The sequence below is a fragment of the Zingiber officinale genome, unplaced genomic scaffold (assembly GCF_018446385.1).
Source record: "Zingiber officinale cultivar Zhangliang unplaced genomic scaffold, Zo_v1.1 ctg196, whole genome shotgun sequence".
Classification (NCBI taxonomy): domain Eukaryota; kingdom Viridiplantae; phylum Streptophyta; class Magnoliopsida; order Zingiberales; family Zingiberaceae; genus Zingiber; species Zingiber officinale.
In genome coordinates, this window is record NW_024589879.1 from 62,093 (window position 1) to 80,999 (window position 18,907).

General features: G+C 35.3%; 2 protein-coding genes across 4 annotated transcripts; both read right to left on the reverse strand.

Moving 5' to 3' along the window:
* Positions 1-309: 309 nt before the first annotated feature.
* Positions 310-14,219, reverse strand: LOC122036694. 3 transcript variants are annotated; one of them, XM_042596095.1, is made up of 19 exons: positions 13,817-14,219; positions 13,588-13,656; positions 12,415-12,506; positions 12,281-12,319; positions 10,676-10,729; positions 9,684-9,758; positions 9,140-9,205; positions 8,999-9,041; positions 7,425-7,473; positions 6,434-6,527; positions 6,299-6,351; positions 2,944-3,028; positions 2,769-2,871; positions 2,598-2,690; positions 1,814-1,880; positions 1,408-1,474; positions 1,266-1,319; positions 990-1,146; positions 310-649 (listed from the first exon to the last, which is right to left on the reverse strand). In XM_042596095.1, the coding sequence occupies exons 2-18, from the start codon at positions 13,652-13,654 to the stop codon at positions 1,012-1,014; spliced, it is 1,236 nt and encodes a 411-aa protein (XP_042452029.1). In that variant the 5' UTR covers positions 13,655-13,656; positions 13,817-14,219; the 3' UTR covers positions 310-649; positions 990-1,011. The 3 variants fall into 3 exon arrangements, with proteins under 3 accessions (XP_042452029.1, XP_042452030.1, XP_042452028.1); XM_042596096.1 differs by having other exon boundaries at positions 310-683; XM_042596094.1 differs by having other exon boundaries at positions 310-1,146.
* Positions 14,220-15,976: 1,757 nt separating this feature from the next.
* On the reverse strand, positions 15,977-17,413 carry LOC122036696. The gene is made up of 2 exons (XM_042596097.1): positions 17,341-17,413; positions 15,977-17,252 (listed from the first exon to the last, which is right to left on the reverse strand). Exon 2 carries the CDS (start codon positions 17,247-17,249, stop codon positions 16,371-16,373), a length of 879 nt encoding a protein of 292 aa, XP_042452031.1. The 5' UTR covers positions 17,250-17,252; positions 17,341-17,413; the 3' UTR covers positions 15,977-16,370.
* Between the last annotated feature and the right edge of the window lie 1,494 nt (positions 17,414-18,907).

Here is an 18,907-nt window from a genome sequence, read left to right on the forward strand (position 1 = left end):
ATTGCTGCTAAATGGAAGAAGAATCAAAAGGATTAGGAAAAGACCGCGTGAATGCTAGCCATCATGAGCACTACTACCATCATGGGTTGTTGCGTCAATTCTCCCAATGATCAATGAACTAAGAAATGTGATATACGATTTCAGATCAATAAAGTTGCCTAGATTCGAATATTACACTCTTATTTGTGGGCTCGAGATGCAAACTTAATGTAAATTATAACAATCCTGTCTTTTTATAGTTTAACTTTTGAGAAAAGGATCTAGCATGGATGAAGGAGAGCACCAATAATTGGTAGTAGGCATCCACAATTAGCATAATGCCCATGATTTCCATATCTCCAAGTATATCAGAATTCCACAAGTTTTGTTGAAACAAACCAAAGGAAAAATAAATAAAAAAGCTATATCATAAAGCTTGCTCTAATATAACCTCTTGATAAAGTAAGCGTGCAATACAATGTGCACGCCATTGAAGGATGGGTTAAAAAACTAATGCAATTGAGTCAAGTTGGAAACTTGCCAAAAAAATGGGATTCAAGTGCAACTTCGGAACTGCTTTATCATTTCGCGAGGGAATATCCAGAGTGTACAGTCGCCATTCAGCTTCCCAGCTCAAATTTTCATGTACATTTTTTCTGGACTAGTGAATCTACAAAAGGAAAAAATATGACAGAAAAGACAGTCTGCCAGGAATTAAAAACGATGCTCATAAACAAATTTCCAAGAACTTTATATCTACTACAGCATACCTCTTATGACAATGTGAACTACAGATCTACATTAGTGTTAATGCATATCATTGGAGAAAATTTTATGAAATATTCACCCAGGGATATTTTCAAATCCTTGGTGTAACATAATATGATGAAACAAATCGAAATTACCTCTCTGAAATAAAACATTAAAGTTGCCAAGTAGAATCAAAATTCCCAAATTGATAGAAAAAATCGATGTGGCATGGTATTTATAAATGAGAAGTCCATGTTTACCTAGTCATCAATGCTTTTTTTATCAGATTGACCCATATCTAGTCTCCTCTGTCCTTGGGTTTCCTTGTGCTGAAGCAGATGGGCGTTCCCAAGATGTCTGATTTGCAAAATTATGGCTATCTACATCTCCTAGTCTATAGCTACGACTTCCAGATACCTTGATCAATGTAAGAAAATGATTAAATGTCTAATGAATTGATTGCGTAACAAATCAGAACTAAGGGTAGAAGAGATGGAAGTAAATGATGTTCATCCTTTAGCAAAAAAGTCACCCACCTTATCCAGAAGTGCAGAAAGGACTGTAATTCCTGGCAAGGCATCAAGACCATGCTGCAGATTAGTGCGGTTAATTTATCAAGTCACATCCATTTTCCCAAAGCAAGTTCACTATGTATTGCCAATTTAACAAGTAAATTACCTGATGTTCTACACGGGATTTATAGAAAAACCCTCCACAGCAAATAATCATAGAGGAGACAATGAAGCTGAATTAAACAGATAGAGATTTCATAACTGAAGACAAAAATGAGAAGAAAGAACCAGAATTTAAGGAGAAATGCTTATTTAGACCCGCTTGATAAACAATTGCTCAAATATCCATCCCATTCGTACATAATATTTTTCCAACACTTTCTCAATGGTATAACACTAACAATTGTGGCTTATAAAAATCTTCTAATGTTCGTTACTTAACTAACATTATTTTTGTCAGATATTGAACCTGTGTTTGACCAATAGAACGTAGGAGGCACTTCCAAAAGAAAAAGAAAACATATATATGTATCAAATACCAGCAATTTGTCAAATATTGATTGCTGACGTACATGCAAGAAAGCACTCCAAATGTAGCCCATCCATTAGTAGAATCATCCTCTCTTTCTTGCCTATAATCTGCATATGATGCATTACAGAATTGGCATCAAACAATTTCAAATACCAATTAGTGTGTTCAGAGATTTATAAATATGATAGTTATATTGAATTCTCTAATCTAACAACACTATTTATAGCATAAATACTTTTAAATTGAATGTTAAAAGTATAATAAATAGTATGCTATAGTCATTCTAAATTTTTCTACAAATAACTAAATTTAAATTGTATAGAAAATTTGATATTTACTTAATTTCCGTTTACACCCCTACTCAAGTTATCATCATTCCATTCAGTCAACTCTAACAAATGTCACTATCAAAGTCACTAAAAACCATGGTATTTTATATTGTTTTTGAAATGGGATCCAGATAATTCTAATACATGGACTGATTACTAATCTGCAAATTTTCATGTATAGTGATCTGTTACAGAGAAAAACATGCAGCAAACTGGACTACAGTAGCTCTGCTGGTGGCAGAAATGACAAGTAAATACTATAATTGATCTGTTGTTATGCTATACCACGATGGACAATAGGCATCACTATTTAAAAAGCAGACATTTGAACCACTTAAAACCAAACCAGATAACAACAACACAGTATGAAAGAGTTAAACTATAGACTTTCAATGCAGAGAACTTACATTGGTAAAATATTCCAGCACTATTTACATAGCATCTAAAAGTATTAAACACTACAGATATCATGCAAATATATAAAGAAAAACTAACCGCATAGCTTTGTCAGGGTGAATCCAATTGGATCATAGCCATCCACTGGTACCATAATCTCGATTTCATAAGGAGTGTCACGAGCTACTTCACCTGTAAAATAGTAGCAAAGCATTCTTGGTGATCATTAATGACAAAGTTGTAGGTGTTTAAACTGCTGAAGAAATATACATCTCCAATATATATTGAGAACTGTTGGTGATAAAGTTGTAGGGGCTCTGCCATTTTCTGCTGAACCTGTCAACTTGACCTCTAGCCCTTTATCTGGGTTAACCTGCAAAAGCAGAGAACCAATAATTAATATACAAAAAGGTCATTAACAACCTGATGAAAAAAATTAGTTTACCTTGATGAGTGGTTTTCTTACAAGACCAGAAAGGCTGAATTTTGCTGTCAAATATAGAGATACATGTGTCTGTTCAGTACCAAAACTGCAGTAATACAAAATTCACAATAAGCCTGACAGAGTAGAGCACATCAACATATATCTTATCATGAAAACTCAACTTGTCATTCTGGGAGTCATACTGAAACAACGAGGCACATAATAATAATTTATAATACTGGTGAGCAGATCTCCTCAGGGCATAAAATTTAATCAATGAAAGCAACGTAAACAATTAAAGCTGAAATTTCTCACCATTTCTAGGAAGATTCCAGCCTCTTTACTAATCATCATTGCTATATCATTAGTCAAAAAAAAGGATTTTTAGATCCATTCTTTAAAGTTTATGTTAAGTGGGATTTATTCCATTCATATCTTCTTCTTAATAGATATCTATCTAAATGGTATATAGTACTCAATCTAAAGCCCTATCCCTAAAACGCTCAATGTGGAACTAAAGCCCTATCCCTAAATCCTTCTACGACTCCCCTCAGGGGCTTGAACATAAAGACTATCTATATCCATCTTGTTACATAAATAAGAAAAGTTCTCACGAAAACTAAGACATGACCATGATGAAAGTGAAAACACTAAGAAGCAAAGCTCTGAAGGCGTTGACAAGTATGTAGGTGCTGATTCATTTAGCCTCATCTTAGCTTGACAAAAAGGATATGGTGAAACACTAAGAGAAAATATCTTGAGTGGAGTTTTCCTCACAAAGGCATTGACAACACATGGCAAACTAATGAAAGATGAGAAGGAAAGCATTCAACAAGGGTTCTAGAGTCGGCAGAGAGGATGAGGCAAGACCATTAGTAAATCTCTTGAATGGGCTTCTCCTTGTGACAACATTGACAGCACATGGCGAACTGAATAAAGGGGAAGGAAAGCAGCAGAAGAGGGAACTAAGGTAGCTCCACACATGACAGAAGATGAGCAGTTCTGGAGGAAAGAGATTGAATCACTGATCGTGGAGGCATGAATGAAGCCAATGGTAAGAGGATGAGATAAGGACATTGTTTCTGATGCTAGAAGAAGGTTGAAAGCAAAGAAATCTGGTCAGATTTACTGAAAAAAAGGCATCAAGACCTAGAACTATTGGAAGATGGCATACTAACTTCGAAGTGGCTCCATATAGAAAGAGGAAAGATTCAAAGAAGCAAGCAAGGAGAGATGTTCAAAACTGAATGAAAGTAGCACCATCTGGATCTAGCAAAGGAATAAGACTCACATATAGCAGTGATCTCTTGTGGAGGAAGAGTTCTGAAGGCAGGTTGTTGGAGACTAACTGAACCGGACTAAGCATGATGCTGCAGTAATCTCAAGTTGATACCATGGTGTTGCTGGTATTGCTCGAGTCTAAAAATCCATGGGCAGTAAACTGATGTTTGGCCGCCAAGAAGCAATGAAGAGGTGAATAAGCGTGAGCAGAGGAATGAACAAGGAGGAAACCCTCTGAAACAAATGAGCAAGGACAAGTAAATCAGGAGATGTCATTCACATGCTCAATCAGCATGGGTATGCTTATCTTTTGCAGAGGCAGGAGTTAGAAGACGGCACCACCTATTATAGCTTACTCTCATGCAAGGAGATTGCTTAGACATTAACACAAATAGACCCAGATTCAGTGACAAGGAGGGGAGTAAGCGACAAATGCTAGGAGGAAATAAAATGAGGAAGAGCAAATCTGAGACTAACTCACCTAGGCTGTAGAGCACTGATGATGACAGAAACCTAGGAATAATCTAGAATAGAGGAATCCCTTGTCGTGTATTCAAAGATAAGTCTCCTTGTCAGGCCATGACTAGTCATGGGGGCAAGGAGCAGGCAAACAGGGGATTTAGCAATTTCTTCAACAAAGGAAGAAAACTGCTACCATGGATGATTTGAGCTCATGCTCACTCTCAGACAGAAGTTTCAACTCATGAACGAGACTAAAACAAAGATAAGTAGGCTAGGACTCTGAAGATAGGAGGAAAGGAAGACAGATGAGGGGATACTGTTGCTAAAATTGTTGGTCTCCCTCTAACAGGATTACTTTCCTGAAAATCCTAACCATAGAAGAGGGACTTTGATACCGTCTTAATTAGGGAAAGGAATGCTCCACTAAAATTCTTGTTGGTTAAGAGATACATTACATGGTATATAAAAATCAATGCATAACCCTAAACCTAAAACATCAAATGTGGAAGTAATCTCAGCCCGTGCCGAGGTTTAAAATCTCAACCCGTGCCGAGGTTTCGGTCCTAGACCGGAACGATATGGTTTCGATATCGTATCGTGTTGTGCCGATACGGTTTCAATATTTTTTTATTTATATATAGTAATTATTAGATAAATATATTTATTGTGTATAATTTAAAAATAAATTGTATATTGATTTTATAGAAGTTCTTAATTATTGAACAACTTAATATTGATTCCTCCAATCGATCGGCTGATCGATTCAGCAGTGCACTGTGTTTGTGCAGAAAGCATTTGAATCGATCGGCCGATCGATTCAATTCATTTCTGTACCAATGCAACATGCGGCTAAATCGATCCAGGTTTTGATCCGATCGATCGATGAAGCTCAACGGCTATATCTGAATTGATCAGAGATGTTCTCAATTGATCAACGATGACGGTTATGTGAGAAACGGTAACTTTTGAAGACGAATAAAAGAGGGGAGATCACTGTAACAAAAATAACTTTTCAGATACTCATTGTGCTAAGCAAAAAGAGAGCTCTCCAAGTGATTTCAAAGAAAAAAAATTTGAGTCTCTTCCTCCTAAACCTAGATCTCATCTTGTAAGAGGAAGAGGCATTTCTTGTGAAGGTTTCTCCACCTTTGTTTGTGATAACAAGAAGGAGAAGTTCATATTGGAGCTTGATTGTGTGGGTGTGTGCCTTGGATTAGTCACCTCAAGGAGGTGGAGAATAAGTAAACCAAGGAATTAGCATTGCCTTCTTGTTTTCTTTCTTTTCATTTCTTTCTATTTGCTTCCACTAACAAGTTGTAGGCGAAAAATCGAAGAAAGACTATTCACCCCCCTCTAGCCAATCGCAAAGGTCCTATCAACATCTTCATAGGTAGTTAAGGTCAATCTTCTTTGTTGCTACTATAATTTTTCAGGAAACCAAATCCACAATTTTTTCTTGAGAAATTAACATCTTCATACGGGTATTTTTTTTAATAAAATAAAACATTGGAGAATAGTGAATAGCATTATAGCAACATAACAATGAGGATCAATCAATCAAACAATGAAAGACTGGCAATAATTTTGAGAATTACAGTGCTATAAAACTACTTATTTTCCAAGAGCACAACACCTGAATTCATTATGAAGCTTCTCGTATCCTAGTTGAGTCATTCCATTGGACACCTGTTCCAAAAGTCAAATGAGAATTCTTGTACTCAACAACAGAGAGAAAATGCCATAAAATAGAATGCAGATTTAGTATTACAATTTCCCATGAGCGAGGATGAAAACCAACAGTAAAACCTTCAAATACTCGAGAACCACGATTAGTGCATGGAATTGCTAGTTGAGCATGCACCCTAGTTCATAAAGAAAGAAAAAAGAGTAATCAATTGACAGGCTTAAGATAGTAACAACATATGCATTATTGCTCTAATAGAAGTCAGCTGAAATTAATATTCTTTCAGTTCCAATCAATTGATGAGGCTGTCACTCAGTATGTAAGAGTAGTGAACTGACTCAAATTTCCTGGTTCAGCATCACTTAATATTATAATTTAAAATGGTCAAGGCTAGTTTTTGGCAAGTGGATTCATATTTGACCCTAACTATGTGAGTATATGCATGATACACTGAACAAAGCAGCAATCTGTCTAATATGATTTTGGTCCAACTAATGTGACCACTCATGGAGTCCAGCTTATAAAATTTGACATTCAAGATCTATTTGAACAATTCTGTGGATGCAGACATGCTTGTGCTTTAGGTCAGCTTGATAAATTGCGCTGACCAAGCCAAGCATGTAAAACAATCCAATTTAGTCTAATCATTGAGAATCTTATCTGGACGAGAAAATCATCATGAACCAAGATACCTAATGCAGGAAGATGTTCAAAAGCCAAACATGGATCTGAGAGCTAGAAAGGACCAGAAGAAGCAGATAATCAGATTATCTGGGCAGGTTTTCCATGAACAAAAAATTGGCCAACTCACAAAGACATGAAAGGACCAAATTTGCAATGATCTAGACTCCTCATCCATTAGAATCTTACAAGCCTATTGTAAAGAACAATATCACTGCATCTGACATAGCTATGAATAGTAAATATTGTCTGCTCTCAAATTTATCCAATATAACAAGAAAAGAAAATGTTTTATCTTTCTTGGGAAGAATATAAGACAACAACATGAAGTCATAAGTAAAACAAAAATGTCAAAACATAAAAGGATTAAAAAAGACAAGTCAAATTAACATACCTGCATAGAGATTCATCATAGCTTACACTACATATGCAACCAGATTGCCCTGCAAAAATTCTGACAATCAGCAAAATGTAAAGAAAAACAACACAAAACTGTAAAAGTTAAATGCTTATTCACAGTGTAACATAATACAAGGTTTAAGTCACTAATTGTACACAGTTGATATGCACAGGATTATAAGGACCAAGACCAATATTAGACCTAATGCATGGTACTATTTAGTGCCAAACATTAGTTAGCTTCCGAAACTAAGAGATATGATTGAGTATAGGGTCCTTGTTATAAGTATCATATTATCCTGATAAAATATAGACACCAGTTCTTGAGCAGTATATAAGCCTTGGATAGATTTAATGTGCCCTTGTTTGAAAATGGTTAAAGGATAAAAGTGTGGAATAATGCAACGTTCAGGTCACTGATTGTACCTAGTTGATATGTACGGGATTAAAATAAGGATCAAGACCAATATTAGACCTAATGCAAGCTACTGTTTAATGTTGAATATTACTTATCTTCTGATACTAAGAGGTACAACTGAGTATAGGGTCCTAGTTATAAATATCTTACTATCTTGATAAAATATATGCACAAGTACTTAAGCAGGATAAAAGCCTTGGTTTAATTGCCTCACGACCTTATGCTAGAAAATGGGTAAGGCCCTATGCTTGGAAACCACTAAAGGATTTAAAGCATTTATATTTCTATATCCGTATATAGTTACCAGGATTTTAAAGCAGTGACCAGCAACCATATACAACAAATATGCACACTGTCAAAGATTTACATATCCATCCAAATAGAAATTTGTATTTCCTACTAGGGAGAGAAACCAAAAATAAAGTAAGGTAAGATTTCTCCAACCGCACTTTTCATCGGACTTCATTAGCAGAAAAAGAGGGAAGGAAAAGATTGGGGAATCCCCAATTTTTCTCTATATTGTTTCAGTTCAATTGGGGACCAGAAGGCTCACTTTTGTGTTTAATGGAGTTCCAATTCAACCTTAATTTTTTAAAAAATATTATCTTTTTAAATTATTGTTAATTTTTTTATTTTTAACAAATAAGGTTTTGAAGCTTAAGTTTCCTTCCTCTTTCCTTCTCTCCAAGGAAAGAGAGAGACAAAAATTAGTTCACAATTCTTTTCATATGAGTTTTTTTTCCCTTCCCTCTTTCTTTTCCTAGTTATTTATTTCCTTTGTAGGAAAAAGAGCCTTTCCTCTATTTCCTTTGGTGTAAAGTGGGAGGGATGAAAAAGATAGGGAAGATCTTTTCTCAATTTTTCTCTATATTACTTCTATCTGATTTGAATAGAAAACTTACTTTTGCATGCATGTAGAGCTCAAATCCAAGCAAAAAAAAAAAAAAAAATTTAAATAATTGTTTAAATTAATTTTCATTAAAGCTTTTTCTACATTTTAAAAACAATCTTTTAAAGTTGAGTTTCCTTTCCTCTAAGGAGATAAATATTTCATAATTTTTTTACCTATGAGATTGTTTTCTCTAGCTTTCATTTTCTTTAGATGTTTCCTTGCTTTATACAAAACAGAGATTAAAATGAAAGGCACTGACCTGTACATGCTCCATTTAAGCAACTTCCACATATAATATCTACCTAAAAAACACAGGACAAAAGAGGTCAAAATTAAATAGAATTATATATTATAGTTAGTTGATAAAAGCCAAGAACTATGTGGAATACCATGAACCAACCTGAGATATACGACCCATTTGGTCAAAACTATGTTCACAATTTTGCAAGTCTCCATTGTAATACCCCTGAAGTGACAAATTAAGATCAGATGGCAAGTGATGGAACTAAAATCATCTGTAAGTTTATAAGGATATATCAAATCAATAAGGTGGCTGATGCTTCAAGCACATCGGTTGAGCAAAATCATACAAAACATAGTAGATTCAAAACCATATCGAACGTCATACCTTCTACAACAGCATTGGAATAAGGTTATATTCGGTATGAAAAATATGATGGGACATCCTTTTGACTTTTTTTTAAAAAAAAGGCGCCCTTATGATTCTGATAATTAGGGTGCAGTGCCCTCTTGATTTTTGACCAATGACATGCCCCAACAAATCAAAACCAGTTAAAGAACAACTGCCTTATCCCAACAAGTCAATCTGTTGTTGAGTCTTCATTAATATCCATCTAGGATATATATTTTGACATCAATAGGTACAGAAACAAAATTGAGCGAATATGGGCCAAAAGTTTTCACCTCATTTTTTGCATATGTACCTGAACAAAGTCTACTGGTGCTGAACCAGCTGCAAAATAGTTTGAAGTTTCATAACGGCCAAAATCTATATATCCCTACAAAATGGAGTGGCAAATTATGTTTGTGTTCTGAACAGAAGATACATTTAGATGTGCAGAAATGTTGAAGTTATCAATACATAGCTCAAAAAGTATTTTCCTTTCTCATGAAAACAATAGTAGGTTGACTTTGTTAAAATCTGACAAAGAAAAAGTAGAAAGACACTGACATTATAAATCTAAGAAGTTTAATTTGAATTGAAGTCCAAGGTTCAGACACATAATCATAATGACCCAGTTTCTGTAACTGCTTTATATATCCCTCTGCAAGTGAAATATTAGAGCAAAGAACAGTGCTGATTAATGAGATATTGTGTGGCAATCCATCAGAAATGACGTGGCTAATACATAAAGAATATTTCCTTAGCATGACTTAATACCATTTGTGGTTTTGGCTAGTAAGCAATCAAATCATCAAGTTTTCACCTAATGCTAATATATGTGTTCATTAATCAATATTCCATATCACTGAACAAAGAAATTTCAAAATAGCATATGTGGTTAAGAAGCAGAATTAGCTGAAGAATGTAGAAGAAAAATGATGACAGTAAAGCAAAATTAAGGTCCCAACAAGTTGGGATCAGCAACATGAACCTTTTGTCACCAGTGAATTGCCTTGGGACAGTGATATCATTAGTCAAACTTAATAAACACCGAATTCAATAATAATGCCTCTAATATTGTCTTCTTCGGCTCTCCATAAAGGTTTTGACAAATAGAATAAAATAAATAATTGGTGCATCTACAGATCTCTGTTGAAGGTTTTATAAAATATGTTCCAACAGTCCTTCATCAACACCATTAATTTTTCCAATTTGGTATACTGACAACATCACTGTAGTAAGAATTAGCAGTCTAAATACAAGCAAATAGAAAAAGAAGTCACAGAATGAGCATAGAGCTCACATCCTTACCGCTTGAGAACAGCGCTCCACATCCTTGCAGAATCGAACCACCAAATCAGCATCCTATATATACACGGACAAACTGTAGATTCAATGATACACATGTATATGGAAAACTTACTAATGCTCTATTCTAAGGATTATATTTTACATGACTAAAATATGAAAGAAAAGGAATTGCAATATTAGAGATGGGTATTACAAAAAATTATACATGCTAGAGTAAAAATCTAGTAGGGATAAAGGTCATTCTTTCATATTGGAGCACATCTAATAGATTTTGGTTACTGCCCTCTTCATATGACCTGCAATAATCATCTCAAGAAGATCCTCGAACATTAGATTCCAAAAAATCCCTAATTTGTAATTCAACTTCATAACTTGTTCATTACAACCCAAACATACTTCTAGTGTTTTAGTAGACTTTGCCAAATTGATCAAACACAAAGACCTAGCATCAAGGAAGGCCACATTGATCATTTGTATTCATGTTGCTTCACCTTTTTTACAATAACACCTATAGCTTCTTAGTGTAAGACCACATAATCTTACAACCAAAGAAACCCACATATCCATTTCGCCATCCAAGCATTTTGTATTTGATTCTTGTTGGTTGTTGAGAATTCCATAGTTGGTCACCCCTTCATGCCATAATGTTCTCTTATATTTCCTGTACATCTTTCAGTTTAATCTATTGAGCAGTGCTAAAAAACATCCAATGTGCATACATGATGCACTCAAGGTTTAAAGTTTTGAGTAGATATTGGAACAAAACTGTTTCGTTTAGATTAGGTGTCGGTCTCTTTGAGGAGGCGGAGAAAGCATCCACAGAAGAGGAAGAGGCAAAGGAAGAGGAGCAATGACGAAGGAGGAAGAGAAGAGGGCCGATAAAGGAGGAGGAGGCAAAGGAAGAGCATTACAAGGTAGAGGAGGTGAACGAGGGATAGGAAGAGGCATACCGCATACCTTGAAGAAGTCCCACTCATTGTGGAACCCTAGTCTCCTTTCTCACTAGCGAAGGAAGGCTCATAGAGGAGGAAGGTAATTGCAATTCTTGCAACTATGTGTGTCTCGTGCCTTGTTGTGTGTCAATTGGCGGGCAGAATGAAAAACTTTAACCATGTCAACTGGCACAGAATGAACTTTAATTCTTTGGGTGCAATAGTTGCTTTAATTTTATGTTGTATCACATGGTAGGATAAATTATTTGCTTCAGTAAGACATGCTTATGATGCCATGTCTCAATGTTATATAAGCTTCTGATGTAATTTGTTTCATGCAGATTAAATCTTTCTATAGAAGTATCTCCTTAATCTCTCCTTCTGCCCTCAAAGAATCATTATGAGATTACAGAAACAGTGATATAGCTGAGTAGAATCCCTGACAAAATTTTAATTCTTGGAATATAACAAACCAAGGATATAATTCAGAAGTTGAGCTAAAACATATATCCTAGTAATTAGGCAGAAAGAACACTTGTTTTGGCTTGTGAGTGAAATTATACAAAGTAAAATTTGGCTATATTAAAAGAGACTTGGTCAAGGTATTCTCACTAAAACCATCAGTTATTAATTCTAAAGAATGGAATTGTTCAAAAAAGTGATCATTTCGTACCTTTCCATCATATTCAAAAGTATGGCCAGTCCACTCAGTCTACTAGCAGCTCAAAGAAAACAATCCATGAAGAATCTCCAAATGATGACAATTTAAGCATATAGTCTAGTGTTTATCATTTAGAGTGAGGATACAAAATCAACAAGGCGACTAGTATTATCCAAGGCGTAACAGCTAGAACTTGGCACCGTGAGAGATGTGACGTAGTAGAAGTGCAAGAAGGTTGCTGTTGAACAGTGAGAGAAAAAACAGAAACAAGGGAAATATTAAGAAAGATACACACATGGACAGGTTTAATGTAAGAAAAGTAAAATGGCACAAGAGACTAGAAACACCAGTCATCTTGTAAAAATAAATCATTTGCGTGGCGATCAAGAAGGACAAGTGCAAGTGACACTCATGGTTTTATGTGGCCTCCTAAGTGGGTTTAAAAAGGGAGCACATAGCAGAAGCTAATGGCCACATATGCAATCTGCATATGCAATTTTTTTGAGAGAAAAAAACCTGTGGTTAATTTGAACCAATTTAAACTAGACCTAATCAACTTAAAAGCATACGGTACCCTATTCCATAGCTTATAACTTGTAATTGTAAATGTTAACTCAAATTCTTATCTTGCAAATGATAAAGATTTTTATATATTAACCATATGCATGCTTATACGCATGATATATTTTACACGATGGATTAATATTGACTATTATATTTCATATGTTTTTGCATTAAATGATCGATATATATATTCTATGTGAAAGTATGAATTGGATGCAGTAATTAGTATACTTTATCGTATATATGTGAGTCTCATAGAATTTTATCAAAATATATATTTTTTTTAATATTTTGAATAGTATCTGCACATACCCCTGTCTACTGCATGTGTTATGTGGTAAATTGACCATAGAGCATTTGCATACGTTTTTCAAACCTTAGTGATAATATAAACAACAAAGTAATATGTGTTTCCCAACAAAACCATTATGCTAACTTTATGCATGTAAATCGTTATGACATTAAATCATTAAAACCTTGAGGGTCCTAAGGATGAAAAGAAGCAGCACATATAAACAAACAAATAAATTCTTTGTATTCTCAATATCAAGCAGTTATTGGCGTCATTTCTCTTATTCTTCATGTTAGATTGGCTGAATGGAGTGAGAGATCTGATTTATCGCTAGACTTTGAAACATAATCAGGAATAGAACCTAACAAAGAAGAGAAACAAGAGCTTATGCTAGATTTGGTAATCTATCCTTCCGTACACTAAGTCAGATAATGAAGACCGACAGTAATAAGGTGTAATGTACCTAGACCGAAACGGAGAAACGCAGAAGTGAAGAACCCAAAAGTTAGTGAACTCCCACCGCTCGGCATTCCTGTGCAACCAAAGATTATCAACAATATACCTTGAGATAAAGCAGTTTTCTGGTCAAAGGGGAGAAAAAGGATGATTGTACAAGTAAAATTAATCAAAGAACAAAGATCATCGAGTTGTTAACCACTGTCCATTTGAAATTTGAATACGTCGTTACGTACCTGAGGCAGGATGGGGGCCAAGGTCTAGGAGATCTCGGCTCCGGTTTGACAACGGAAGAGACTCAATCTCCTTCGGAAGCCACCTTTTCTCGTATGGTGAACAAGCCAACGAGGGTTGGTCCGGAATGGAAATTCTCTGGTTCGGATTGGGGCGAACTGAGGATTCGTGACTCGGCTGCCGAGACTGCAGGCTGGGCTATCAGAGGTTGCGTCCCGAATGAGCGCCGCCCACTGGGGCTTGGGCCGGCGCAGCGGTGAGATGGTGGCAGATCTGGGGGAAGAGGTGCACGGGTGGCGCCTGCGGGGATCGATGGTGTGGCGTGGGCGGAGGAGCCGTTGGTGACAAGCCGGAGGCGGTGATGGGGCGGTTGTCGGCTACGGTCGCGGCGATGCTATCTCAGGGTAATTTTATTATTATTATTATTATTATTATTATTATTTATTTACTTACCTAATTGTGGGATGGAGGCATGGAACTGCACGGCTGTAAACGAGATTTTTGGGGTATTTAAATTTATTTGATAAGATATCTAAGTCAAGTCGAGTCGAGCTAAATTTAAAATAAATCAAGTTAAACTTCAACATTCATTTCAAAAGTTTGGTTTATTTTTTACGAGTTTGAGCTTGTTTGAAGCTTGGTTCGTTTAAATATTATCAAGCTCTCAATTCAAAAAAAAATATAGAACAGCCACATCAGCGACCCCCTTAAAGCCGGTCCCACGGATATAGAGGGAAGTAAATGTAGATACATAGCTGAAAGCGCATAGCCGGGATGCCCAGGCAATGACATCCCGATGATCGAACTCTGGATCTCTCGGCCACGAAATCATGCACCCCCAACTATGCTACGCCCTGGGGATATCAAGCTCTCAATTCAAGTTTGGCTTGAGCTTGGTTCGAGTTTGGCTTGAGCTTGATTTGAGTTTGGTTCGTTTAGATGTTATCAAACTCTCAATTCAAGCTTGTTTGATTGTGTGAAACTTTTAATTGTTTGATTGGTTATTAAGATTAATAATTTTAATTTATTTATTTATTTATTTTATTATTTATTTAGTATATTGAAAAGAGCTTTATTAATAAATATGGTTCGTGAACATTGTTCATTAACGTTGTTTACGAACGTTAACATAATAAATACATATATGTTCAAATTTATTTGTTTTATTTAAAGTTGTTTGTTTAATTAATCTTATATATTGAGCGAACATAAATAATCTTACTAAACTCAAGTCCATAGTTGTTCATAATTACTTAGTTCATTTACCTGAAGTCGATCCTTTTCGGAATGACAACGTGTAAAATTAAAATTTAATTTCTTCAAAAAAAATATTATGCATACATTTTTATATAAATTTTTTTACTTACCTAGTTAATATTATTTAATCTTAATTATTTTTTTTAAAAAAAATCAAATCATTATAAAAAAATCAAATTACTTTAAATGATCGCTACAATCAGGTTGCTATTCTAATTTTATAATAAATTTATTTTTTTAAAATACATTTAAAATAATTTTGATTAAATTTATAAAATATATATATATAAAAAGTATCAAGTTGCTATAATAATGTTGAAAAAGTTGAAATTAGAATAGTTTTAGAAGGAAGGGACCCTAATTAAAAACATCCTTTTTAAATTTTTGCCCATGATTTATCCATAAAATTTAAAATATTATTTTATAATTTAAAAATAATATAATTATAAGGTGTTATCATTTAGGACAGGGGTTGCCTTCTATAAATTAATAATTATATTTTTTTTTCATTCCAATAAGAAAGTTATATTATTTACTCATCTTAGATGCTATTTATTTTAAGAAAAATGATTTACAATGGAAAAAATAGACACATAAAATGATAAATCTATAAAAATAAAAATAATATATTATAAATTTATATATCTATCTTTAAAAAAAAAATTGAGATTTTTTTCCTCGATACTCAAAATAATAATAGTAATATGCATTCCTATTGCAAGCAAACTCAAGCCAGGCAATTGATAAGTAGAGCAAACATTTCCTGAAACTAAATAATAAACATTTCCTAAACTTACACTTGGCAAGTTTCAAAAATTCATGTCATCTGTGCTTCTTGATTTACATGATAATTAATGAAAAACTTTCATAAAACCGGCTCCATCATCTCTAAAATTAATCAAATATTAAAATTAAAAACATTGGCGACCAGAAGACAAGTTCTATATCAAGATGAGCGTATATAGCATACAATCACTCAGCCTATGCTCCCCAAAGTCACTGGGAGTGCCAAATTTTAGACAGCAGATTTGCCAACAATTAAAATAAATTCTGAGATACTACTACCAGGTGCCCTAGAATCAAATATTTCACAGAAAGGGGGAAATTATTGAAGGGGCTTGATTCAGGGCTTCATTTTCTCCCAGCTTCACCTGTTTCTCTGCATATTGATCTACTAGGTGAACAGCAAACTAATTTTGTGATGCTTTTTTTTCCATTCTATGTGGCATGGCAATGCGGGATCAGAATGATTTTGCCACAGCCTAACCTGCTTCTAAAACTTACTGATGATTCGAATCTTCACTCGCGACGATATTTTTCCCAGAATCCTTTCTTCATCTTAGGTCCACCTCTGGATGTTGATTGTGATGGTTTAGCAAGGGAAAAATACTGCTTCAAGAAAGACCTTCTGTAAGATCTGCACTTCGAATTGGTTCCTATCTTGAGGTTTTTTCGAGCCCCCTTCCCATCATCAGACTGAGCGTCTCCAAGTGCATCAGTTTCTGCCATTTTACCCTTGCAAGATTTGATTATGTCCATGCCAGCCTTCTCGAATAGCCTTATTGCAGATTTTTCTCCATGCGTACAGACAGGGCAAGGTGGGTCGTATCGGTTGGTTTCAATAGTAACTTTCTCCAAACATTCGGAATGATAAAGATGACCACAAACCAAAACAGCAACCACACAGTGCCCTGTTAATCGCTTTGAGCATGCTTTGCAAATCTTCTGATGAGGAGGTGTATCCGGAGGATTTGAGCAAGCTCGTTGGCTTCTACATGATGTAAGGTTGACACTGTCAGCTGACCATCTTTCCTTATTTGAAGAAGCCACAAGCTCAAAGAATGCCCGCGTGGACCAGGCATCAGAAGACCCACCATGGGAACCACCTATGGAGAAGTCATTGCTGCAGGAAGAGAGCACAAACGATGGCCTTGCTCCAGCAGAGCTGTTCTCATCAACAGATTGAAGGGATGCTATTCTGCTGTCAGATATCTCCTGTGAGAGTTCATGGCCGGGTGATTGGAACAGCTTCCTTGTTAAAGTTGGATTAGACGGCAAAGAATCACTCAAAGAAGATGACAGATCTGCTCTAGATGCAGATGACAAAGGAATTAAGGCCACTGAGTTTATTAACTTCGAATCTGAAGCAATGGCTAATTTTGATGATGTATGGCCCATTCTCTGAATTTAAATCAAAGGGAAACATGAGATTAATATAAATTGCCAAATAGAAGAGGAGAATAACCAGAAACAACTTATTCAATCTCACCTTGGGGGATGAATTATTTGCAGTGAATGGAGTTTCTGTTTGATTAAAGAATACATTAAATTAAAGCCAAAAAATTTCTAATAAGAGAGGTAAAGGAAATGCAGTAAATGGTTAGTAAAGGCATCAGAGGATAATTTTATATATAACTTGTAGTATCTCTTCATCTTTATCCTGAAATAGAAGATCATTTTAGAAGGACCAGAAAGTGTCTTCATCCTAAAGCTCATTAATTATTGGTCTGATTAATGATCTAGAATTTAAAATAATTAAGAAATACACTAAATACTGACTATCAATATCACATACACTTGACATGTGAAATAACACGCCATGGAGATGACAAACTACATTACCAATCTTAATTTCTTAGTTTCCTCATGAGTCTACATCTAATTTAATGTATCTTCATAATAGCTTAGCAATTTACATGCATGGAAAATTTTGACTTATCTATAGCACCTTCCTCAAAACATTCTCCATGAACTTGGCCACATTAACCACTTCAAATTATATGAATATTGTTAGCAATTAAAAAAAACCATACTAAATACCAGCAAACAAGAAAATCAAGTTACAAAAGAAGGAAAACTAAAGAACACAAAAATCAAACAAGATGGCATATTAACCTAGAAAAGAACATTACAATTTCCTTCCTACTGCAATTGATTCACGGTGACTGACATTACAGAGCAGATGGTTGATCCAGTCTTTTAAAAAAGAAAAAAGGTGAAAAAAAAATACAGTACAGTCAATTTATCCTTTGCTCGTACTATATTTCTGTCTTAAGGACTCTTGGACTAAAGCACACACCACCACCCCTGAGATTTTCATTGCAGAACATATAGTTGTTGGATTTTATTTCCTTTAGGTGGGCTAACATGTGACTTGTCACATACGAATTTATGCCATTAAGAAACCAAATCCGCTATGTAATCTAACTTAAGTTTATTGGATTTTGGTTATTGGATATAGACTTCACATGTGTAAAACCTTAAATGCATACTGTCATTATCTATGGGCTGATAATGAATGCGGATCCACTATATATGGGTATGGTCCTGATTGGATTAGGGATCGATAGTTATCTGCATCCCCATAAACGTAGAGAGTTCGGCACCAGATCCCTAATTCCGAAGGAAAACTGATAAGTGTGAAGTATATATGGTTTTTATCATATTTTCGCACTACATTCGACTCACTTTTGCATATATAATTCGTGGTAATTTGATTTTATACTTCATTTTCATATTTTATTGTTCCTAGATACTGCTCTCGTTTATTTTGGATGACAGGAGGAAAGATTGGATCGTCTGAGGGAGCAAAATGCCGAAATCCAAAAGCCCAGTCCTGCCACGGGCGGCCGTGGCAAGCTTTGTTGTCCTGCCACGGGCAACCTCTCTGCTGGCCTGCCACGGGCGATCGTGACCAACGCCACGACCCGTGGCGAGTTTAATCTTTGCGCCACGGGCAGCCATGGCCAGTGCCACGGCATGTGGCGAGCATCCAACCCTGCGACTATAAAAGGCAGTGTGTTCATCAAAGTCCGTCCCCTCGGGAGAGAGTTTCC

Bases quoted from the DNA above. Each gene is read 5' to 3' on its own strand.
- LOC122036694 (XM_042596095.1), bottom strand. From the start codon at position 13,654: ATGCCGAGCGGTGGGAGTTCACTAACTTTTGGGTTCTTCACTTCTGCG. The intron at 12,507-13,587 runs GTACATTACACC...ACTGTTCAACAG, and splicing joins GTTTCTCCGTTTCGGTCTAG to CAACCTTCTTGCACTTCTAC. The intron at 9,042-9,139 runs GTTGGTTCATGG...TGTGTTTTTTAG, and splicing joins AAATGGGTCGTATATCTCAG to GTAGATATTATATGTGGAAG.
- LOC122036696 (XM_042596097.1), bottom strand. From the start codon at position 17,249: ATGGGCCATACATCATCAAAATTAGCCATTGCTTCAGATTCGAAGTTA.